We start from the raw sequence: 26014 nt of genomic DNA on the forward strand, positions 1-26014 counted from the left end.
ACCGATGGTCAGAAATAAACATTACACAATACAGAATTATAAACTAAAACATCATAGGGGTACATAAAAAGGTAGGGCCACAGTACTAGACCTCTCACAGATAACCCACATCAAAGCATTCAGTTATACGTTTCCGGCACTTGAGTGCCAGGAAAAGGAATTTAGCCACTGACAAAGTTGTTTTCCCAGAAGACTTATTTAGCAGATATGCTGTCTGCTTTCCTCTTTGTCGGGAACTGAGCTGGGGTAAGTATGGAGTTATAAGATACTGTCTTAAATCGTTGTAGAAGGGACAGCTCAGTAAAATGTGCTCTGTGGATTCTACCTCACCCAATGCACAGTGGCATAATCTCTGGTCATATGGGACTCCTCCATATCTTCCCTTCAGAACCGCCGAGTCAAGAACATTCAACCTAGCCGCAGTAAATAGTCTGCGGTATTCCACGTAGTGGATATCCGCAAGGTAGCGAGCTGGAGCAGCCCAATACAGCTGCTCCCCCAGAAACAACCCAGGTTTCACACGGGCTATGTCCTCCTGTCTGAAGTGCTGCTAGTAAGCTTTTCTCATTTGTATTACTGGCATAACAATAACAATAACAATAACAATAACAATAACAATAACAATAACAATAACAATTTATTACTTATACCCTGCCCATCTGGCTGGGCCTCCCCAGCCACTCTGGGCGGCTTCCAACAATATATTAAAAACGCAATAAAAGGTCAAACATTAAAAACTTCCCTAGACAGGGCAGGGCTGCTTTCAGATGTCTTCTAAAAGTCAGATAGCTGTTTATTTCCTTGACATCCGGTGGGAGGGTGTTTCATAGGGCAGGTGCCACTGCCAAGAAGGCCCTCTGCCTGGTTCCCTGTAACCTCACTTCTCACAGTGAGGGAACCGCCAGAAGGTCCTCAGAGTTGGACCTCAGTGTCAGGGCAGAATGATGGGGGTGGAGACGCTCCTTCAGGTATACTGGGCCGAGGCCGTTGAGGGCACCAACACTTTGAATTGTGCTCGGAAAAGTACTGGGAGCCAATGTAGGTCTTTCAGGACCGGTGTTATGTTGTTTCGGCAGCCACTCCCATTCACCAGTCTAGCTGCTGCATTCTGGATTAATTCTAGTTTCCGGATCACTTTCAAAGGATTTTATGGATTTTGTTTGACAATTTGTTCACTTTCTTCATTTTAAGCATGTTGATGCTATGTTACCTTGTGATGGCTTATAATCCTTTCCACAAACTGGAACCCTATGTTCTCACACATGTTTTCAAGCCGCTTTCAGACCTTCCTGTCCAACATGTGGATGAGATGATAAGGATCGCCTATTGCGACCTAGCCTGGATCTTGCTGGGGAATGCAGACAGGGAGGTAAACAAGAGATCAAGCCGGGTGCCTGGGAGAGTTGCCAGTTTCTCCTGATAAAGGCTTGATTTCTGACAAGAACTGGGTGTTGTTGGCATACCAAAGGGATTACTTCCCAAAGATGACAATGTCCCATGGTTTTGGATAGATATGAATTAGCATAGCAGGCAGCTCTGATAATTCTTGAACAATCCTATATGGCAGGATCAATGGTCTTCCAATACCAAGTTATGGAGCCCACCTATAAGACAGAAGGGGATTCAGTTCATTCACTCACACATGGTATCATGGCTGATAATATTGAAGACCACTTGGAGGCCTACAGGTGGCAAAAGGGCATGATTGCCCTTGTTGTCCTGCTGCTAGTAATCTAACATGGGGTCAGAGGCACTTTCAGTCCACAACCCATCCCAAGAACCAGATTTACAAGGTTTAAGAGGACCTGTGCCATTCCAGAAGGTCTGTAGCTGACAAAATATACCAAATTAGAATCTTATCTACAATAGGGAAGACCAAACAGATGAGGTGTAATAATAATAAGCAAAGACTTTTTCAAACGCAGAAGGAAAGCTCCACCCCAGAATGAATCAGTAATCATAGTCACAATCAGAATTATGAACTTAGTGAACTTAATGATCTTGCTCCAACTCCTCGCTTGAACTTGATGAGCAAGAAACAGCACATATGTAATGGGTACAAATTCCTGTGCCAAGGATCATTGAGGGTTTTGATGGCATAGCTAGGTGTGTCAGCCAGGCACTCATGAGTACAGTGGTACCTTGGTTCTCAAACTTAATCCGTTCCGGAAGTCTGTTCCAAAACCAAAGTGATCCAAAACCAAGGCGTGCTTTCCCATAGAAAGTAATCTGTTCCAGAAGTCCGTTTGACTTCTGATATGTTTGAAAACCAAGGCACAGCTTCTGATCGGTGCAGGTGCCCTGGAAACAATAGCCAACAGCCGCATCAGAGATTCGGCTTCCGAAAAATGTTCAAAAACCGGAACACTTACTTCTGGGTTTTCGGCATTTGAGAACCAAGGCATTTGAGAACCAAGGTACCACTGTACAGGCCTTGGAAAGGCTACTTACACCCACATAAACCAACTTGGGCCTCAAGGTGGCCGTATAACCTCCAAGGCTTAGATGTTCTGCTCTCTGGTGTACACCACTAAGGTCATCTAGGCTGATGAGTACCAGTGACAAATGACATTTAACATCTGACAACTGAACATTAGACAACTGCTTGAACCATTTTCTTGCCACCCTTAAGCAACCCCTAAAACTGTTTTATCTCAGTGAGCTTTTGTCAGTTTCATTCGCTTTATATGATGTTATTTGATGCTGCTCTTATGATGATTGTTCACTTGTCTTATTTTCAACATGGTCATGGTCAGTTAACTTGTAATGGCTTAGCAGCTGTCCCACAATCAAGGTTCCTGGGTGCAAGTGTTAAGTTAGGTCCTTTTTTTGGGTTTTTTGGGTGTGTGTGTGTGATGAAATGGAGAAGATCCACTTATTGTATGACTCAGTGTTTGATTAATGGAAGCCATGGTGACAAATAATTCCTAGGCTGAAGAATTGAGTTTAAGAAAAACATGCTGCCTAAGCATATTGGAATACATGGATCATTCCACACATACCCCCAAACAAACACTGAAATAAGCACAATGGGACCTATATCTTCTTTTGAAGATGGGTATCTGAATGGCAGAGAGTTCTCTGATGGCAGCACAAAAGAGAGCCAAGATGAGAAGATTCTTGGTACTGTATATTCTAATTAAAAAAAAGAAAAAGGGGGGGGGGAGGGAATGGTTGTGCTGAGTGTGAGGTCTTCCACTATCTTCCACTAACTGCCCAGTTGTGCACTTTGAGAATATAGGCAGAGTGTGATGCCCATTTAGTCCAACGTCATCCAACATGCAGCTTCCTTTGCTGTCCATAAGTTCTACTGCTATGAGAGAAGGAGAAAAACTTTCTTATCTATTCATGGCCTCCACATCATGCATAAGCTTATAAACTTCTATCATGTCACCACTTAGTTTCTCTAAACTAAAAAGTCCCAAGTGCTGCAATTGTTCCACAAAAGGGGAGTCACTCCATCTCCTTGATCCTCTTGGTTATTTTATCTTTAACAATGCTTCCCACCAACTTTGCATTCATATTATAGGTTTGCTACATAAGAAGATTGCTTTTATATTAACCAGCACTGTCTTCCCTGATAGAAGCCTTCATTTCGGATAGTTAGTTTGAGAAAGAGGGGTACAATCTCATGGAGCCAGAAACCAAATGGTGTGCAGATGCTCTTTCTTGGCTTTGGCAGAATTTATGAATTCGTTTTGACATCAGAAGTGGAAGGATTCTGGGACCATTAAAGGAAGAAGAATAAAGAAGATTGAGAATCTTGGTGTAAGTCATGAACAAAAAGAGAAGTAATTTTTATAAGGAATAAAATTATTCAGGGGTGTTTCCAGAGAAAACCAATAAGTATGACTGCAGACTCCGAATTAGCAGGATTTTTCTATTAGTGAAACAGAGAAGTGGGAATGTTTGGCATTACCTTTTCTCTTTGCTCTGTAGAGATTAATCTAGAAAATAATTTGGTACATTTATCACCGAATTCAAATTTCTTTTACCCCAAATTGGTTAAAATTTATTAGATTTATGGTTATTTATCAACTCTAATGGTTTCCCTAATCCTTACAGCTTCTCATAGACCTTCACTGATCCATTTTTCTTTCTGTTCACACTAACAATTTCCCCAGTTAGCAGCTGTTTTTTTCTTTTGATTAGCAATATCTTTTTCAAAAATATCCCACTTACACATCAGATATCACACTATAATATTCCCTGGTTTCTTGTCTATCTTTTGCTACCAACTCATTACTCTTCAACTATACACTGTTCAGTTCCCATTGTATGGAAGGAAATGCTTCTTTATTTATCCAGGGGAAAGAAATTGGGTCATGAGCTGCATAAAATACAGGTTCAATTCTAGACACCATCTGTACTATTCATTTGAAGATGTATCATACCATGTTCAACAGTCATGGCTTCCCCCAAAGCATCCTGGGAAGTGTAGTTTGTTAAAGATGTTAAGAGTTGTTAGGGGTCCCCTATTCCCCTCACAGGAACGTGGGTGGCGCTGTGGTCTAAACCACTGAGCCTAGGGCTTGCCGATCAGAAGGTTGGTGGTTTGAATACCTGCGACGGGGTGAGCTCCCGTTGCTCGGTCCCAGTTCGAAAGCACATCAAAGTGCAAGTAGATCAATAGGTACCGCTCCGGCGGGAAGGTAAACGGCGTTTCCATATGCCGCTCTGGTTCACCAGAAGCGGCTTAGTCATGCTGGCCACATGACCCGGAACCTGTATGCCGGCTCCCTCGGCCAGTAAAGCGAGATGAGCGCCGCAACCCCAGAGTCGGTCATGACTGGACCTAATGGTCAGGGGTCCCTTTACCCTTTACCTTAAGAAAAGAGAACAAATTATAGTCTGATCTATAATATTCAAGGCCAGGTGGATCAGGTGTGATAACACAATCAAAGGCTGTTTCAAAAGGGTAAGAAAACCCAACCGAAGGAAGGAGTAAACACAGTCATAAATCAGAATAATCGCTTCTCTGCATTTGAACTTTATGAACCAGCAAAGGCATGAGGGTTTTGATGAGATAGCTAGATATGTCAGCCAGGAGGACATGAGAACAGGCCTTTGAGCACAAGTTGGTGTCCTTCATAGAGATATTTTATGTATATATGTGTATATATATATGTATATATGTACACACACACACACACACACACTTGAGGACCCCTGAGAAATGACACTCATTCAATCATTCCTATGGTTTTGATATATTTTTCAACATGTAAAACAGAGAATAAATAATAATAACAAAAACAAAAACCACCCAACGTTTTCTCCTGGCATCAAAAAGTGAATAATGAAGGTCCTATCAGGACCTTCCTGGGGAGATCATTGCATATATACATTTTTATTCCTTGAACTTTATTATTATTTATGATAAATATTATTTTGCTCCATAAAATGTATTCTAAATGTTGTACACCACCCTGGGATCTTTTGTTAAAGGGTGGTATGTAAATTGAATAAATAATAAATAATAAAAATAATAACTTATGGTACACATATTTCCAAAGTCCATCTTACAGTAAACTTCCCTGGATACTTGTTGCAATTCATATTAAACACACCTCCTCTTATCTGAGTGACACACATAAGAATTATTATAGTGTTTAGCTTTGGAATTACATTCCGAGGCTAATTGGATATGGTGTCAGAATGCTTACTGCTTTTTTTTTTTTAAATAATAATAATGATGGAGCATATAAAAAGAGAGAGAAATGCTGATGTCTCTGAGGAAAGCAAAAAGTCCTTAGAGAAATAGGATTGAACCTAAGAAGGCATCCTAGAAAGAAAAAAGGATAAAGGGAAGGCAAAGAAAGATGGAGATACAGGGATTTTTTATTGTTCTGCTGGTGGTTCTTCTGATTCTTCACTTCCTGAAACAACTCTGGTCAAACAGGCATTATCCTCCTGGACCTCTCCAGCTTCCTGTCATTGGAGGCATGTGGCGGCTTGGAGTGAAGCCTCGTGTTGATACTTTGATTAAGGTACTTATTCCTTTGTTATAACTGAATCTAATGTCAACAATTGATTAATCTGTTTTCCCCAACAGTTATTTAAGCTTAAACAGTAGCAGTGGTTTAAATGTTAAATGCAACGGCCCCAATTAAAAACAGAATTGAATGCAACAAATCCCCTACATTTATAAATTAGTGAATTAAACTTAGAACGGAATTTAATTAAAAATCACCCAAGGCTCCATTGCCAAAGAAATTTAATTCATGTTCAGATCACCTAGAATTTTTATAAACTGTTCTCAGATGTAACAAGAGCAAGAAAAAGCAACTAAAGAAATTTAAAAAAAAATACAAAATAAGATAAACAATTCAGATATTATTTTTGAAATTATTCAGTGATTTTGTTGATTGGAATTAGTCCATTCCAGGCACTGCCCCTGTGTATTATTTAAGGGTATTATTATTAATACTTAAAAGCATAAAACGATATAAAAGCTGAAAATGTGCACTCAGAAATTAGCGATCAAAAAGATAACTTGCTCTATACCATTGCATTGAGGAAGCACTTAACATGCATTTTTTATAAGCAACCAGTGATTTAACATGGAGAAGTCTTTACCTTTATTCTTCCCAATTTTCTAAAGGCATTACTTCTGGTGTGCATGAGCACCCCATCTGAAGCCCCACAGCAGGAACCACACACACACAAGACACAAGAAAATGCATTAAAAATGGACTGAGCGCATAGGTCCTCCTCAACATGAGTCCAGGGCAGTGCTTCATCCTATACAAACCGGCATATGCTATTCAAGTTGTTTAGGCTTGAAAAGTCTTCATTTTGTTCACTCAAATTAGAAACTCTTTATAAATTTTAATTAAAGAGTTTTGGAATATTATTTATGATGAGATGAAAAAAATATCTTTAAAGTAACATTCCTAAAGAAACCAGAAGCTTTTCTGTTTGGAATCTTGGGCAGAGATATTCCGAAAAATACAAGAGAAATCTTTCTATCTGCAACAGCTGCCACTCGTCTATTAATAGCATCTAATTGGAAGAGGGGGAAAGATAGCAACATTAATGGAATGGCAAAATAAATTATTAAACTATGTGGAAATGGCTCAGTTAACAAATAGGTTAAGAAGTAACACAAAGCAATCATTTTTTCAAAAGTGGGAAATGTTTAAGAGATACGTACAGAAAAAAACAAAAAAAACAGTGACATACTATCTATGGCAGTGTTTGAATGACCCTTGTGTAAGTAAAATATTAAGAAACAAAGAAAAATTGGTATCATATGTTGTAAGAAAGTATTCAAAGGTACGTTAAAAGTAAGGCAATATTTATAAGTGCATTCAAAATTGTAAATGTCAACTATACCGGGAAATGATGGGAATTCCACAATTATTTTATCATTTTATTTTACTTTGATATATGTTATTTTTATTTTATGTGATATTATTTGATCTTAGCTTAGTGAAAATCTAAGCGGAATTTGAAGTTTAAATCAACATCTTATAGCAATTCAAATTTAAAATTTTTTCTCTTTGTATGCATGTGTATGTGTATTTGTGAAGTTAAATTTGTAATGATATTAATGAATTTCAATAAAGTGAAGAGAGAGAAAAAAAGAAACTATAAAAATGCAGTTCAAAGACTAATATAGCCCTTTCATCTTAACGGATCTCTGTAGTAAATACTAATCTCCAAGTACTGCTCCCACGAAGAGGGCAGCACCAACTGCAGCTGTGAAACGAATGGCACTGAGACAGGGAGTCCACAAGGTGATTCTGCTACCACCTACGAGTCGACACATGCCATATAGAAACTGCAACCTTTTGGCATGTGTATTTTCCTGATTCCACATAATGACCCATGCCCCAATTCTGTGGTTTTGTGCTATGCAGTATTTATCATAATCTTGTATTTTTAGTTTTACATTATTTTTAACCAGTGCTATTTTTCTAGAAAAAGAGGTGCCAGAATTCACTATGAAAGCTGTGATTGTTCTCTTAGAAGGGCAGTGGCACCCACCTAAGAGCTTCCAGAACCCACCTGAGAAGTGCTGGAACTGTGTTCTGCTGAGTTCTGGCTGAGAAAAACCCTGGTTTTAATATTATTATGGGTGTTGCATACAGCTGCTGGTTGAAGAAGGCATATCTCTAAAACACATTTTGCTTTGGTTAAGCAGCCCTGGAGCTTGTCTTCCTTCTCTTCTATTTTATGTTGCAGCTGCATGTCCTAAAACGATGTGTACTTTCCCCATTGCAACTGATTAATGGGCATCAAGTTCTCTTGGCAGTGAAGATGGAGCTTACAATCCCTTTTTTCCCCAGGAATACCAGAGGGGAACTTGCAGATTGAGAAGACAACAGAAAACAGGAGACAAGCAGAACAGGCCTTTTTCAAGGGCTCTTCCACACTCTTTGTTAGTCCACATTTGCTTTATGTATTTGTTTATTGAATACATTTATAAGCCTCCCCCCCCCCCCCAGGCAGGGAAAACACAGGCAGCAGGGAATAAAACAAATGGGCTGGAAGGAAGGAATAAGGAAGGAAGGAAGGAAAAGCAGGCAAAGAACTGCACATAGCAAGAAGCTGCAGAAGTGAGGAAGGCTGAAGCCACACATTAAGTTGAAATAGCCATCTGCTTTCTTTGAACATAACATTCCTCCCCTCTATTTTACCCAAATGTTAGCTGGCAAAGCAATATGGAAATATTTACACCATATGGTTAGGACATGTACCCTTTGTAGTGCTGTCTGGATTCCAAGCAGTGAAAGAAGCGCTCATTGACCACTCTGAAGAATTAGATGAGCGACCAGAGACTCCTTTCTTTGTGGATATAGCAGAAGGAAAGGGTAAGTAGTGAAGACCAAGAATTCCATAGTAACAATTGCTCTGCATGGTGATTAGAGATTCAATTGCAGGTAGCAGTTTGTTGCTTGTTGCAATTGTAATTCATTGACTGTCCTGGCTCTCAGTGCTGGAAAAAGAACTTGAATTCCTAGCTCTTTCTACCAAAGGCTTTAATGCCTACATCAGATTGGTACATTGCCAAGACACAGGTTACAAGATGTAGCAATTGCATAAGAGGTATAGGAACATGGATAAATATAGTACCAGCTAAGGTGTTGATCCAAGTAGCAATACGTCTCCCACATCTTTCTTTTGAAGAATGCGGTAGGCAGAGCTCTTAGTGCAGTAGGCGAGCAGAGCTCAGGGCTGGGAAGCAAGTGGGTGCTCATTTGAGCATGTTGGGCTTGCAAAGTTTGCTCACACCTGGTGTCTCTCTGCCTTTAAAGAAGGAGGCAGTTGTTGGCGAGCGGCCCATCAGAATCATCACATGATATAAACAATATGCTGCTATCACGCAGCTGGTGAGTACACAAATCCCAACAGCAGTGTTGGTGCCAGCTTGGCATCCAATTCACTCTCAGTCCCTTCATCAGAATGAGTAAGGCTGCTCACTGGCAATTCTATTTTGCACTGCGGTTTTTATCCTCTAGCCAGGTCAGTTTCATAGTCTTTTATTGTCTTTTAACCCTCTGGCTCTGAATTCTATGTATTTGTTTGGTTTTTTTGTAGTTATAATATTACTGCATTTACTGCATTGCACCAGGCACAAGTTTTCGAGCATGTGTGGGAGGATTATAGAGAACAATGAGCCTTAGGGTGATAAAAAAGACCCAATGAAATTGGCAGATATTACTAACTTAGGCTCATTAGTTTCAATGAGTCTACTGCTGAAAACTACAAATGCATAAACTTAATTCTGTCCCTCGTTTGTTGTGGCATAGTTGCCCTAGACAGCAAGTTTACATCTGATGGTATCTCATGATAAAGAACTACAAAACTTTTTTAAGACCTCTGAAAGCAGCCCTGTATTGGGAAGTTTCTAATGGTTGATGTTTTATAATGTTTTTATATTCTGCTGCGGAAACCTAGTGAGATGGGTGGTATGCAGATGTTGATGACGATGACGATGATAATAACTACTACTACTACTACTGGTGGGACGTGGGTGGCGCTGTGGTCTAAACCACAGAGCCTAGGGCTTGCTGATCAGAAGGTCGGCAGTTCAAATCCCCGCGATGGGGTGAGCTCCTGTTACTTGATCCCAGCTCTTGCCAACCTAGCAGTTTGAAAACATGCCATTGCAAGTAGATAAATAGGTACCACTCTGGTGGGAAGGTAAACGGCGTTTCCGTGCACTGCTCTGGTTTCACCATAAGCGGCTTAGTCATGCTGGCCACATGGCCCGGAAGCTGAACGTTGATTCCCTTGGCCAGTAAAGTGAGATGAGAGCCGCAACACCAGAGTCCGCGACTGGACCTAATGGTGTCAGGGGTCCCTTTACCTTTACTACCACTACTACTACTACTAATACTACTACTACTACTAGATACTTGCAAATTCAGTCTTTGTTGCAGAAATTACTAGTGTATCAGGTACCAGTTTTCCCTACAAAAGTCAAAGTTCATAGAGCTGTACATAAATCTCACATTTTGCCAATATTGTAAAGTGCAGGAATTTCTGGGACCACCTAAATTCTGTTATATTATCACACAAATTGGGATAGCCAAAACCTTTGTGTAAATCAATAATGAATGTCAGTAAACAAAGTTTCTTCTTGGCTGGTAACTTAATGTTTAACATTAATTTCGGAAAGAAATAATTTCTCATTGCTTTTCCGTAGGTATTGTATTATCAAATGGTCACACCTGGAGGCAACAGAGACGCTTTGGTGTAGTTACTATGCGGAAGCTGGGACTGGGGAAGAAAGGCATGGAGCAGCAAGTAGCAGAGGAGGCCTATCAGCTCGTGGAGGTTTTTGCACGTTCAAAGGGTATGTGATGCTAGGTGATGGCGCTACGTATCAATACATCGTCCAGGACTGGTTTGAGGGCCAGAGCACGATGACACCTTCACCTGGTGGTATATTGCTAGTGAAACTACCACCAATTCTCAGCCCCCCCTGCCACCACCCCCATGCGCAGAGGGGGGAACAGGTAGCATCGGGCCCAGCCTCATGAGGTACCAGGGTAAAAACACCTCCACTCCCACTGAGGATGCTGAGGCGGTTTCACCCCAACACCTCATGGGGGTTGGGGCCAATGAAGCTTCCTCCTCCTCTGCTTTTCACCATTGTGATGTATCACTATATCACAATGTTTGGCTGGTGATACATCACAATGTTGAAAAGTTGATATCACCCAGACCTAGTAGTTCGAGCCTAGCATATGTTGTAGTATGAAGAAATCTCTGTGTATGGCCTCTGTACATTCTATAATTTCAAAATATATCATATTCCAAGGAATATGATATATTTTGAAATTATAGAATTGCAGAATTGGAAGGGATCTTGGTCCAACCTCTAGCAACCAGCTGTCCCTGGGTGGACATGAACCACTAGCCAGTGAGACCCACTGACCCTCTGTGCTTGGTCCCTAATGTGGAAACAAATTGCTGTTTCTGTTGACCACCATAAAATACCACTCTTGGTATGAACAAGAGTGGCTGAATTCACATTAGTATAACTTGCTTTTGCAGGACAACCACTTGACCCCTCCATGCCCATCACTAATTCAGTCTCCAACGTGATATGTGCTGTGGCTTTTGGGCATCGGTTTGCTCTTGAAGATGAAAGGTTCCAGAAGTTGATGAAAGCCATTGAAATTTTCCTAAAATTTCCCGGTAGCATCTTACATGTTGTGAGTAGACATTTTCATTCCTACTGGGGTCTTAAGTCCCCCGATCAGCATTCTGTAATCCATTACGATAGAGGTTAGAGTGTTGAAGAAGTAAAATCAGAATTTAATTTAATCTGATGTAAGGTCCACTTACTGTCTAAGAGCCTAATCAATTTCTCAAGATCAACAGAAATATAGTGTCCAGATCAAGGGAAGTAACAGTACCACTCTATTTTGCCTTGGTCAGACAACACCTGGAATACTGTGTCCAATTCTGGGCAGTAATTGATCTTTAAGGAGAAAACGAGGGAAAAGGAAAAGCTCCCTTCTTAAAGGTTTAATTTTTTTTTTAAGGGGAGTCATGGGTATTACTTAACTGGGGGACTGGGGAATTCAATACATAAACAAATTCTCCCCATCTCTATTTTCCACCCACACCCATCTCCTGTAAAAAGGCCAGTCTCTTGTTCCATTAGGAGTCCTAGGATTGTGCCCAGTTTTGGAATGAAGCCTGTCAGCTGGAAAAATCTTTTGAGCCCTAGTTTTATTTCACATTTTCAGCCAGGGATAATTCCCAGTATCCAGTCATTGTGGGATTCAGGAGAAGTTGCAGACACCTTCCTTCTTCTCAATGAGACTCAAACTAATAAACTACCCCTGAAGAATAATCTACGGTAAATCAGTTTTTTAAAGTGCTAATCCAAAGCACGAACCATGTGACCAATTTTTCTCTATCTTTCCTTTAGCTTTATGAAATGTTCCCGTGGCTCATGAAACGTCTCCCAGGGCCCCACAAGAAGGCCTTGTCCTGCCTGGAGATGGTGCGTTCATTTGCAAAGGAGGAGATAGAGAAGCATAAGGAGAATATGTCTCTGCATGAGCCACAGGATTTCATAGATTTCTATCTACTTCAGATGGAGAAAGTAAGTATCTGTTTTGCAACTGAATACTGCTCATCCCAGGAGTCATTATATTCCTTGTTATAAGTGAATGCTAATCTCTTCCAAGGACACCAATATTTTTCCCCAAATCTCAGCTGAAAATCACATTGAGGTTCTCCCCCACAATTTTCCCCATAGTAATCTTAGCTGCTGAAGTGGTTGTACATCTGTGAAATGTGGGCATACATCCATGAAAATGCTGATAGTTTAATATCCCCAAATCTAAGTGTGAATGAAAGGCTTATGTTTGTTTAGAGTCTTGCCTATGGAGCATAAATTATTTTGGATTAGAATTAATCTCACATTCAAACACAGACTGAGAAAATAAAAAAAACTTTACTGGTTCCATAATTTCATTTTTAACTCACTATTTCTCAGAAGAGGATATATTTGTACTGTGGTAAGCATTTACTTCTAAACCACTGGTTCTTTCCCAGTTGAGGGAACAAAACCATAAATAAAAACACAACCAAGATTGATATGCAAGTGTCTGATAGCGACCCAGTTTATTGGCAACAAAGTATTGCAATCGCGATAGTTCCTCCAAACCATTTATCCAGCGAACCACAAGTTAGGAGAACTTCCCCGAAGGCACATTTTAACAAGGCTTTTACAGGGTTTTCACATATAATCATACCTCATAATGCATCATTATCTCATAGAATGCATAAATCAAGAGAGGTCAAAGGTCAAGTGGCAAAAAGTGCCCTCCCTGCTTTGTTATCTTCTTCACTTCATTTATCCTGGGCATCCCCAGACTCTGAACCCTCAAAATCACACTTCACTTATCATCTGTCCTCCTTGACAACCAGACCTCCAAATTAAACCATTCATTGATACATAACCTCTATATAGAAAATAAATGCATTTTCTATAAGAAATATAATTCTACTGAATGGCTAAAGTGGTTTTTAACCCCCCCTTGATTATAGCCTATCCTATGACTAATCAGTACATAGTTCTTACTCATGCTATCCTTTGTAGGACAGTATACAATTTCCCCATTCTGCCCTGTGGCCCCAACCTGTGTTTCAGAGCACAAACTGAACTGTTAAAATCTGAAAACCAGAGAGAAAAAATAGTGAGCACAAGCCATTTCTTTATAGACAATGTTAACTGTAAGATTTTATGGCTCAGTAGTTCCTAAAGTGGGTGGCACTGCCTCCTGGGAGGGAGGGCTGGAGGTGTAAATGACTATCAGACTTTGAAAAGCTAGTATCACTTGATCAAGTTAATCGGTTTTGCTTAATTAATTAAACTGAATTTGAATAAATGTGCAATTAATTGTAACTTATTTTTATTAGGGTAGAGGACACTGGGAATGAGTTGATGGAATCAAGGGGGCAGCAGTTGGACAAAGTTTTGAGAATCACTGCTGTAGCTCATAAGCATATCTTCACCACTCAAATGTTGCCTGTGATGCCTGAATAGTATGAATGGCCAACTCACCAAGTAGATTGTGGCAGGTGTCTTAATGCACATTACAATGCAAGGCAGGAATAATAATAATAATAATAATAATAATAATAATAATAATAATAATAATAATATCACTCCTCATTTTCATCAACAGCACCAAACAAATCCTAAACAAAATATTCCTAAACATAACTTCAAACCTCTGCCTCATCTATATTCATACATATTCTTTCCTTCTTTCAACAATCCTTATTATGGTGATGAAAGAATGGTTAAGTATGTTTAGTGGTAAGTAATGCACATTTTGAATATCTGCTGCCAGAGAGATTCCATTGGCTCCTTTGCAACATGCCAGTGTTGGATTATTACCGCACAGATCCTCAAATGCAGCACTGGCAGCTACTGTTGTGTACACATGTCATCTCTAGTCCTGTGAATACCCCACCTATCCCACCACTGATGGAGAAGCGATGATGGCAGTGGTGGCAGATTCCAGAGAGATTTCCCTGAAACCTCACAAGATCTCAACTGGGCCTCCTGTTTTCATTGCCACTTTGTGGGCACTGCCATGCAACCCAGGTATTGAAGGCAGTAGTGGTGGCATTGTCCCATTTTGCAGCAGGCAGTGTAATGGGATGCCCTGCCCCACAACAAGCATGTGTGGGTGGTATGGTAATAAGTGGAGTAAAGAAGATAAAGTGAGTGCTGAAGGATAGATTGTAGTGCATGCAAATGATATGTCACCTTCCCCGCTTTCTATATCAGAGCAAAAACATCCCAGAGTCCACCTATGATGAAGAAAACTTGATTCAGTGTATTTCTGAGCTCTTCGTAGCAGGGTCGGACACAACCAGCTGTTCTCTGAAATGGGCACTTCTTCTCCTGGCAAGTCATCCAGATATCCAAGGTGAGAGAGAGAGACTGGTGCAATGGGAGCGAGGGTTTCTCTTGATCACTAGGGTGGACTGTAATTCTTTACAGGTTTCACACGCATCTAAGGAAATTATTATTATTATTTTTATTTATTTATTTATTTATTTATTTATTTATTTATTTATTTATTTATTTATTTATATCTCGCCCTCCCCGGCCAGAACCGGGCTCAGGGCGGCTAACATCAAAATATATAATACACTAAAACATAAATTCAGCAATCAACTGAAATAAAGCTTAAAATCGGATTAAAATTAAAATAAACTCAGATGGCTACCCACAAATTATAACTATAGGGTTGGGAACCTTAAGTACTCACCAGGCCCAGCTATTTGTATAAGCCGGTGAGAATAGATAGAGAGGGCACTTATATGCAGAGTCTTGTAAAAGGAGGGGGGTCAGGTCAGACTGTGCCACGACCAAAGGTCCTGCGGAACAGCTCTGTCCTGCAGGCCCTGCAGAAAGATGTCAAGTCCCGCAGGGCCCTGGTCTCTTGTGACAGTGCGTTCCACCAGACTGGGGCCAGGGCCGAAAAGGCCCTGGCTCTGGTCGATAGGCCCTTTCCACACTGTCCGTAGGCAAACATTAAGCAAGCAACTTTGTTATATGGTTTTAGATGCTGGTTAAAACGTTTCATTTCAGCAACCTATATGGGCACATAATTCAGTTACATAATCTTGTCTCTGAATCCTGTTGAATTAATCTCTATATTATTAATAATTATGTCATGTTCGATGCATACATCTTAGACAGGGGTGTCAAACTCAAATTCACCGGGGGCCGCATCAGCAGTTTGGTCACCCTCAAAGGGCCGGTTGTATCTATAGGACTCAATATGTGCTCAATATAAAAACAAGTGGAAGTTTCCTGAATGCATGTAAAGTGGAGGTTTCCTGTGTAGAACGGCCGGTGCCGCTAGAGGGCAGACGTTCTCTGGCTTGTAGGCTGCCGCGCATGCGCTGAAGAGGCGGCTTTCTTGTGTCAAAAAAAAAAAAAAGCGAGAATAAAAGGTGAAGGCTGGCGGCAGCTACACGGGCCACATGACGAGGTCTGGCGGGCCGGATTCGGCCCGCGGGCCTTGTGTTTGACACCCGTGATCTTAGAGATTTTATTTTTGATTCAGCAGTTTATAATTGCAATATTCAATGCACTTGTTCCATCAGCATAAGGACTTTTTGTTGCACAGTTAAAGTGCTTCCCCTGGGACTGGTCTGGAATATGCAGCTGGTGCAGAATGCTTTGGCCAGGTTGTTGAATGAATAACATACACCTCTGCTGAAGTAGCTGATGAGCTACCAGGCCATGTTCAAGGTCTTATTCTTAAGCTATTAAGCCATGAACAACTTGGGACTAGGTTAACAGAATGAGATTCTGTAAGGTCACTTACACTTATTACAGAATGCAATCAAGTGGTGTCCCAAAAATGAGCATTTCTATTCTTGTTCCTGGGTTGTGGAATGCTCTTCCCTCTGCCATATGTGAATCATATGTGTGGTTTTGTTCTGTTTCTGTATTTCGCATAACGTACACTGCTAAAAGATGTTTAAATTATTACGCATTTTAGAAATATATTTTAAATAAATAAATCCATGCAAGCAATAATAATAATAATAATTTATTATTTGTACCCCGCCCATCTGGCTGGGTTTCCCCAGCCACTCTGGGCGGCTTCCAACAGAGATGAAAAATAAACTAAAATGTCACATATTAAAAACTTCCCTGAACAGGGCTGCCTTCAGATGTCTTCTGAATGTCAGGTAGTTGTTTATCGCTTTGACATCTGATGGGAGGGCGTTCCACAGGGCGGGCGCCACTACTGAGAAGGCCCTCTGCCTGGTTCCCTGTAACTTGGCCTCTCGCAGTGATGGAACCACCAGAAGGCCCTCGGAACTGGACCTCAGTGTCCGGACAGGCCTCCTTAAAACCAATGTTCATGCTGTGTACAGTGGTACCTCTGGTTACGTACTTAATTCGTTCCGGAGGTCCGTTCTTAACCTGAAGCACCACTTTAGCTAATGGGGCCTCCTGCTACCACTGCACCACCACTACACAATTTCTGATCTCATCCTGAAGCAAAGTTCTTAACCCGAGGTAATATTTCTGGGTTAGCGGAGTCTGTAACCTGAAGCGTATGTAACCTGAAGCGTATGTAACCCGAGCTACCACTGTACAAGGATTTCAAGGGAAGAGCATGGGACATTGGTGACAGGTCTCCTCTCCTTTCCTCAGACCTGCTCCTTGCTCCTTTGTTTCTGCCCCACGTTTACACATATACATTACTGCTTTCCAATTTTATACCATTTTATTCCGTGAGGAGGGATTTGAATGAGGAGAGAGAGGAAAGGAATAGAAAAATGAGTAGGTTAGGCAATTTGAAGCTTGACAAGCAGCATGGTCAAAGGAAGGAAGGAAGAGAAAGATGCATAAAGAGGTTAATTGCTTTTGCCAGGGGTGTAGTGGTCAATCCAAAAGCCCAGGCTCCCTTCATGACAACCCCCAAGCCATGCCCCTTCTACAACCCTGCAACAAATATGAAATATTGATCAATGCACAGGTTATGACTTCAATAAGAAGCCACCATTTTTCTTCTCGCCCACCCTGTCTATCCTTGGTGCTCCTTTGCATAACACCCAGCCTGGAAGAGTTCTGGTGGACTCCCTCCCTCCCTCCCAACATTTTGTTTGGGACTCTGGAATCTTTTAAAATATAAATGTCAGTTTAACATGTAGCCAGTATAACCCACCTTTTCATCTTCTTAGATGAGTGGGTGATTTTCTCTTTGAGAAATTCATCATTATTCGGCATGCAGAGAGCTGGCCAAGAGGTCCCCAGCAGACATCACCATTGCCCCTGATGTGAAATAAAATTGCCTGAGCCTCATCTCCGCCTCTTCATGCTCCACTGCATGACTGAGATCAGGCGAGGAAAAGAGGATTAATGAAAGAAAGTAGGAAATATTGTGGGGTGGAGGATATGTTTGTTTGTTTTTAAGTGTAAAACAGACAGCCTTGGATCATAGCCCTTCAGCCAGCTCTAGTAACCGGAAACAGCTGAGTGGAGGTTCACTTTCCCCTTTTTCACCCCTGGGATCTATAGTAGAGAAGAATCATGTACATTGACATGAGCTCCTTGGAGGAATAGGTGGGCTATAAATGTAAGAAACAGGGACTCATTCACAGAATCGTATGGAATAAGTTCATGGGAAATAAATGTCCATGGGGGGGGGGGGGATGCAATATTCAAAATAAACCATATGTTTCTATCATTCTCTTCAGATAAAGCCTACAAGGAGATAGATGATGTCATAGGTTCTGCTCACTCAATCGGCTATCAAGATAAGAAGAAACTGCCCTACACCAATGCTGTGATTCATGAAATGCAGCGCTTTAAATATGCCTTTCTTTTTGGGGTTAACAGGCAATGCACAAAGGATGTGAAGATTCATGGTTTTCTCATTCCCAAGGTACAGGAGATTGAGATGACTGCACTTACGTATCCCAAGAGCAAAGAGCAGCAGAAGGTTGCATACTGAGAGATGCAGGCAGCCATGCAGAAACTTTCTGTGTAGTCTAAAACTTGAAGGGCAAGAAAGACAAACAAGAGCAGGAGCTCCACCTGCAGACATCGGGCATGTGGGGCAGGGAAGGAACATGCAGTGGCCAGAAGTCTCAGCCTGGGGGGCACCCTGTGTTCCTGTCTGTACAGAAATATTTTTTAAGGGGGGAAGGTGGAGTGAATATGGCTACTGGAAAATGTGTACACACACACACACACACACACACACACACACACACACACACACAGCCCCAAGTTTGGATTCAGTCTGAACTCTGAAAAATTTAGTTCTGGGATTTGTTGTTGTTGTTTAGTCGTTTAGTCGTGTCTGACTCTTAGTGACCCCATGGACCAGAGCACACCAGGCACTCCTGTTTTCAACTGCCTCCTGCAGTTCCGTCAAATTAATGTTGGTAGCTTCTATAACACTGTCCAACCATCTTGTCCTCTGTCGTCCCCTTCTCCTTGTGCCCTCCATCTTTCCCAACATCAGGGGCTTTTCCAAGGAGTCTTCCCTTCTCATGAGGTGGCCAAAGTATTGGAGCCTCAGGTTCAAGATCTGTCCTTCCAGTGAGCACTCAGGACTGATTTCCTTAAGAATGGATAGGTTTGATCTTTTTGCAGTCCATTGAGTCTCCTCCAGCACCAGAATTCAAAAGTATCCATTCTTTGGCGATCAGCCTTCTTTATGGTCCAGCTCTCACTTCCATACATCACTACTGGGAAAACCATAGCTTTAACTATATGGACCTTTGTTGGCAAGGTGATGTCTCTGCTTTTTAAGATCCTGTCTAGGTTTGTCATTGCTTTTCTCCCAAGAAGCAGGCATCTTTTAATTTTGTGACTCCTGTCACCATCTGCAGTAATCATGGAGCCCAAGAAATGTATTTATCTGAGTGCATTCTGATTCAATTGTTTCTTCTTTGCAGGGGACTGGTATTTTTCCTGATCTGCGCTCTGTTCTTCTTGATCCGACACGATGGGATACACCTGCAGAGTTCAACCCAAATCATTTTTTGGACAAAAATGGACAATTTGTGGACAGAGAAGAATATCTGCCCTTTGGTGCAGGTAAATGCAGAAGTTAAAGCTATGTTGTGAATTGTAGCTGTGCTTGTTCAGCACTTCCAGGAAATGATATCAACAGCAGCAAGGGACTAGAGGAGAAGTAGTGTACTTCTGGGAGGAGTGGCTCTGATGGTCGGCAGGATGGGGGAAGGCAATGAAAAGTTTAGGGGATATCTTGGGTAGGCAGATATTCACCTATGGGCCTCCATCACTGACAGTCTGGACCTCTGCAAACTTGCTACTCCCTTGCCCTGTTGCTGAGAGAGGCAACACTGCCAGGACCAGGATGCTGCTGCTCCCTGTCATGTTTCAATTTTTAAAGAACAAATGAATATTTTTGTCCCCTATGTGTCAGAATCTGGGCATTTTGTAAGGTGAGGTAAGCCTGGCAAGACAACTTACTCTATACTCGTATTCATGTCATGCTTTGATTAGACTTAACCAGCCTCATATAACCAACATGCTTATCCCACACTTATGTCCTATTGTATTTGTAGATAGTGTTGTACACCACCTTTATTTTATGAGTGGGTGGTATAGATTTTTTTTTAAAAAATTAAATTTTAGAAAGTTTAAACAGCATTCCTATGTGCACTTATCAGAGACCTCCCTCCTGAAATAATGGGGATTTACTTCTGGGTCGATATACATTGGATCTAATTGTTAGTGTTGGATTTCATAGTATAATCATTCTCATACTACACATGGAATCATTTAGTATTCTAAGACTTCTTTGATGAAACAGTTGAAAAGCAAATTAACATGGCTAATATAGGCACCTTAGAGGTAGTGAGTCCCCCCCCCCTTTTTCTGAAAGAAAACAAGTGTTCTTATACTGAGGACTCAGCAACACAGCTGCAAATATAACATTTTAATTGCTTTTCAAGTGCATTATACAAATGTGAACTCTATGGTGCTGATGGGCTAATGGCAAATTCCATATATATATTAAAACATTTTAAAGCATTTTTACAGCACGCACGCACGCACGCACGCACACACACACACACACACACACACTCGGCCTGAGTTGTGTGGTTTCTCCTCTGACTGCCAGGGGTTCTGCAAGGTCTCAGGCAGAGGCTGTGTCTCAGTCCTTGCAACTGAAGGCTCTAGGAGTTTTATAGCTGCGAAGTAATTTACACTGATAAGTAAATTATTACTCACTTGCTGTCTTTCACTTGTCCCATCCTCAGGGTCTCGCGTTTGTTTGGGAATGCAGCTGGCAAAGATCGAAATCTTCATCTTCCTGACCAGCTTGCTGAGAAAATTCAGCTTCCAGTTGCCAGAAGGAGTGAAAGAACTCAATCAAGAGCCTTTACTAGGGGCTACAACACATCCCCATCCTTATGAACTCTGTGCTATTCCCCGTGGCAATGCAAACCTCTGATTTTGTTTAAAAGCAACATTTAACTCTCAGTGTCCCTCTAGTCCTACTTTACTCAAACTTCTGTCATTGCTTAAAATAGACACTTCCCCCCTTTTAGTGTAAAACCCATCTCACAATATTCAAACCGGATGGCAGCATGCTGTTGGCCATGTGAAGGTGTCAGTTGCTTGCACATTTATTTTTGCCGTTGCTTAATAAGAGTAGAAAAGCATAAGAGGAACTCTGCTGGACCAGGCAAGAAAGGCCCCGTCTACTCCTCCAGATGTCTGTGGGAAGCCTCCAAACAGGAAACTGAACGCAACAGCACTCTCCTCACTTACAATTTCCAGAAAGTAATATCCATAGCCACAGCGTAGGCAGAACACAGCCCTTGTGGTTTGTACCCATTGATAGCTTTACCCTCCTTGAACCTATCTGATTCTCTTTCTGAGCTATCCAAGTTGATTGGAATCACTACATCTTCTGGGAGCAAATTCCATAGTTTAATGCTGCAGAAATGATGTATTGGTCCGAAGGGAAGTCACTCCCAAATTTTGTCTGCACACCTAAAATGAGATCTCTGTAACCATGACTCCTCTACCTACAGGTGTGTGATTGGTTTGCTTGGTTTTTGGGGGGGAGGGTTAGGGTAAAAGATCATGCTGGTTCTGCTTGAGCAAGATTTTGGGCTTCTCTACCCTGGAGTATCATATGAATTTGAAGTTGTCAGTGCTGACATCCGCTACAAAGAACTGTGATCTTGTGTCATTAACTCCAATACCAAAACACTTTCTAAGGCCTAATGACTCCTCCTTGACTGGGAAGTCAAGGAGGAGGAGGTTAAATTGGCCATGATTAAGTGTGGTCAAGACCATGGCCATACCACTGAGATGTACCAATGGCAGAATCTTTGGAGGGTAAATTGGAAGTTTACTGCGTGCTGTTCCGTAAGAGAAAACCTGAAAAAAAATGCTGTATAGCTGGTACTTGCTGCCACGTAAGCTTTCCAAAATGTACAGGAATATCCCAGATATTTGTTGGAGATGTGGGAAAGCAGGTGGCACTATGTTTCATATATGGTAGACCTGCAGGAATATTAAAGGGTTCTGGAGTGATATTCATCTAGAACTTTAAAAAATGTTCAATGTAAATTTCCCTAAAAAACCATAATCATTCCTACTGGGCATCACTGGTACTGATATTCCTAAGGATATAAGAAAAAGCTTTTCGTACGCAACCGCTGCCGTGAATGCTTATTGCGATGTATTGGAAAAATGACAAAATCCCTACTAGAACTGAATGGCTGTTGAAACTGAGAGAATATGCAGAGTTAGCTTCTCTCTCTGAAAGAGTTAGAGATAAGCCCAGACAGAAGTTCATACTAGAATGGGATAATTTTAAGAAATATCTGAAAAGTTGCTGCTATAGTCTAAACATGGTGATAGCCTTTGAATGGTTTCTGTAATCAATGCTGGTTAAGGAAAAAGACTTTAATATAGCAACGATGGTGTTACGTTAACATATGAGAGTGCTGAAGGTTAAATAGTTAAACAGGTTACCAAATCAGAACCCAGGAGGGTGGAGTCAGAGGGACTATCAAACCAGCTCTGGGAGGGGCAAAAAGGGGGAGTTCATTGGGAGTTGGGTGGTTGGTTGGAGTGGGAGTGAATTGGGATATAGTCTGTGGGTAGGTTGAGTTAGTGTAGCGAAATAAGCTGAGTCAGGAACAGTTAGGAGCTAGGAAGACAAGTAAAATATCTGAGAGGTAGTTTAGTGAGTGAGAGCAGGTAGCGGAAGTTATAGGTCTGGATAGGCACCCCATGATTGTAACTGACTGAGACCATTTATGAAAACACATGCTTGTTAAACTGCAATAAATAAACAGAAGTTTATGTTCCAATTTAACCCTGACTGGACTCAGTATTTTACCTGGTAGGGCCTGGGTGGTGGCAGCGAGAAATAAAGTGGTAGCACAGGGATCAATATACTGTGAAACGTCCGGGGACCCTGTGTGATCACCCAGAAAAGTGGCGGCAGTGGTGGGATACGATTAGTCTGTGAGCCTGTGAGGGGAAGCAATACACCTGGAGTGGGGGAAGGGTAAAATCGGTGAAGTGATTACCTGGCCCGAGGGTGTGATTGAGGGAAACCCCAGATTGCCATGAGGCCGAGATCACAATAAGAGCAAGAGATCTCAAAAGACTGTTCTGGCAGAGGCTTAGGCTCAGGGTCAGTGGATGTGAGCTTGAAAGGTTAGTGTGATGGCCTGGGATTCAGACTCGGATTCTGAACCTGAGGGATCCCAGCCTGCACAGGATTCCCCACCTCCAGAACCAGCTGAGCCGGGGCTGGGGCATGAGCCTGAAGGGTCCTCACCTGTGCTGGATCCTCAGGTGCAGGCATCAGCTGAGTCTGCTCTGGCTCCTGAGGTGATGGAGGACCCATTGCCTGCAGGTGCTTCACTCTCAGCCCCGTCAGAGGAAGCTGAGGTTGCCTCTGGGTCCAGTAACCCTCCAGCGCTCCTGAGCTGCAGAGGCTCAGGGCAGAGAGGCGGAGGGAACTAAGTTTCTGCAGGAGGAGGGCTCGCCTCCAGGCCAGGAGATGCGAGTCACCAGAGGATCAGGGCCGCCCTATGCCTCGGGGCAGATAAAAGCTGGCCAGCCCTAGTCCCAAGTTGTAGGAGCAACATTGCTGGTTGCCAATTCCTGCCTGAACCCTGTCCTGCCTTCCTGCCTGAGCTCTGACTTCACTCGGCTCCCTGTCCTGCACCCAGCTTCTGCTACTACGGATTGCCTCCCCGTTGCACCTTTGACTACAGACCGGACTTGGACCTTGCCTCTCGGGTAACCCACGGGACCAGCACAGTTAGAGGCAAAAACCTAAAGCTATACTTTGGGGACCAGGGTCTTGAAAAGCCAAGCCGGGAGGAACAGGGTTGAGAGTAAAATTCGCTTGAGACTTCCGGGTTAGCGCCATCGGCTAATGGCAGATTCCCTCCGAGCTCCGGAGGGAATCGGCTCCGTAGGATTTGGGTCTTGCCGCTGCGGCGACGCGGGGACCCTTAAAAATCACAGGCGGCAAAGCCTGTGAACCTGGTGACTCAGCGGGCACCATTAGCGCCCCCGACCTGCGAAGGAGCCTTTTTAAAGGCTACGGAACGGGGGACGGGGTGAGCGGCGCGGTGCTGAGACTCGACTGCTTCTCCTACGGAGTGAAGCTGCATGCCATGGTCGGAGAGCGCTGACTTCTTCTTGTGAACAATTGGACTCTAAAGCAACAACCCGTGAGTAATACGGAGATTGGACTTGTAAAGAAAAAATGTTTTGAATTAGGCACGATTGGGGAAGGCGCAAACAGGAAGTCCGTCTCCCCGTCTTATAAATAATCTAAAGCAAGGACCAACTAACTAAGGTCGAGAGAATTTTTTCCCTACTTAATGGGTAAAAGGCATTAATTTCACGATTTGGCAGTATAAGTAATCTTACTGGAGGATAAGAGCTAATTTTGGGAGCTGAAGTACCACCCCCCCGGACCCGGGAGTGATCCGTGAGAGAGCCTGTTGAAGAGGTATTGGAGAGTTTGACAGCTGTCAAATTAGCTGTCAAGACGGAAAAGGAGAACTTTGTTTCTGTTGTTTCTGCTGGTTATATTTGTTACAATTTGGTTATATTTTGTTGAAAACAAGGAAGAACTGATACAAACTAACTTGACTTTTGGATTTGAACTGGAAGGAATACTAAGTAACCAAAATCCCTCTAGAGGGGATTTTGGGACATTACAAGAATGACTGAAGGAGGGGAAATTCAAGCTAAAATGGACAGAGTTTTTCTTCTCTTGGGAAAGTTACAAGGCCAAATTGATGTTTTGGCTACCAATGTTGCAACTCTGGACTTAACAGTAAATAAACTCATTGAATTTGATAAGGACTTGATTCAGGAAGTTCATGCAGCTGGACAAGAGGAGAAACTTGAGAGTTTTGAGAGCGTGGAGAAAGAGATATATGTTGTTTCTGAGGAAAAGGAAGGAGGAGATGTAATGTTGCAGATGACAAAAGAGAGCCAGAGGCCTGACATGATGGCTACAAAGGAAAATAAGAACTTGATGATGAAAATTTGGTCTGAATTGGAGACGGAAGAATGGAGAGATCTCCTTATGTGGAGATCTGAAGACCCAAGCATTACAATTTTGATTAAGGTGGAAGTTGGAGCTTTTGGGACATTTGGATTTGAAAGGAGTAAGAAACAAGATTTGGGCTCCACTTTTAAGTATGGAGGTCTGGCTGGAAGAAACATGGACCCCATTGGGCCAGAGCTTCTCCAAAATCTGGTGCTTAATACTAAGGACTATAAAAAAAAACCGGCAGAGAGGAATTGAGAGAGAATTAAGAGCCTCGGACGTGAGATCTCCAGGCTGATAGTAGACTAAGACTGAGGGACACTTGTTGGGGATTGAAACCGGGAAAGGGGTGGGGGGGAGTTTGGGAATCCAAAGGGTGCATAATTATAATCCGTCTTTATTATTATTATTATTTGTATTGTTATTAGTATAAAAATTGGGGAATTCGTGGAAGGGAATTTGGGTAGACTTTAGAAAAAAGGCTTAAGAATGAGTACTATATACAAATACTGATGTTTATAAATTGTTAAAAATTGGGGACAAGAACTTGTTGAACTAACAATTTGAATTGGAATATAAGATGGGGAGGTGTGGGGAAGTCAGGGAAATATGTTATAGAAAAATAAGGATTGTAAACTGTATGTGTTTTTAAATTTTTATTTTTTTGTTTTCTTTTTTGATTTTTAATGTACTAAAGTGGAAAATCTTAATAAATATATTTTAAAAAAAAGAGAGAGTAAAATTCTCTTATTTAATTAATTAGTGAAAATACTGACTCACACATAATGCCCCCCAAGAAAACCAAGCACCCCGTGATAGAAAACCCAGAAAAAATCTCTGGAGAAGAGAATGGGAATCCCCAGGGGGAGGAAATGAGAATAGAAGAGATGACTAAAACCCCACCTGAAGTAGAAGTTCCACAGTTCTCAGAGCATTTTGAAAAGTGGAATTAGTACAAGAAT

At 41.9% G+C, this 26014-nt stretch overlaps 1 protein-coding gene and 1 long non-coding RNA gene across 3 annotated transcripts; one reads left to right on the plus strand and one right to left on the minus strand.

Annotated features, from left to right (window-relative positions):
- Nucleotides 1–5783: 5783 nt before the first annotated feature.
- Nucleotides 5784–25529, plus strand: LOC114598082 (cytochrome P450 2J2-like). The gene is made up of 9 exons (XM_077929665.1): nucleotides 5784–5990; nucleotides 8657–8819; nucleotides 10658–10807; nucleotides 11512–11672; nucleotides 12398–12574; nucleotides 14777–14918; nucleotides 18220–18407; nucleotides 19429–19570; nucleotides 20764–25529. Exons 1-9 carry the CDS (start codon nucleotides 5823–5825, stop codon nucleotides 20955–20957), a joined length of 1485 nt encoding a protein of 494 aa, XP_077785791.1. The 5' UTR covers nucleotides 5784–5822; the 3' UTR covers nucleotides 20958–25529.
- Nucleotides 14898–20842, minus strand: LOC114598086 (uncharacterized). Of its 2 annotated transcripts, XR_013393100.1 has the most exons (4): nucleotides 20735–20842; nucleotides 17688–17794; nucleotides 16332–16476; nucleotides 14898–15005 (listed from the first exon to the last, which is right to left on the minus strand). It is a non-coding gene; the product is annotated as an uncharacterized LOC114598086 (long non-coding RNA). The 2 variants fall into 2 exon arrangements; XR_003706962.2 differs by lacking the exon at nucleotides 20735–20842 and having other exon boundaries at nucleotides 17688–18184.
- Nucleotides 25530–26014: the final 485 nt, after the last annotated feature.

The sequence above is a fragment of the Podarcis muralis genome, chromosome 6 (assembly GCF_964188315.1).
Source record: "Podarcis muralis chromosome 6, rPodMur119.hap1.1, whole genome shotgun sequence".
Taxonomy (NCBI): domain Eukaryota; kingdom Metazoa; phylum Chordata; class Lepidosauria; order Squamata; family Lacertidae; genus Podarcis; species Podarcis muralis.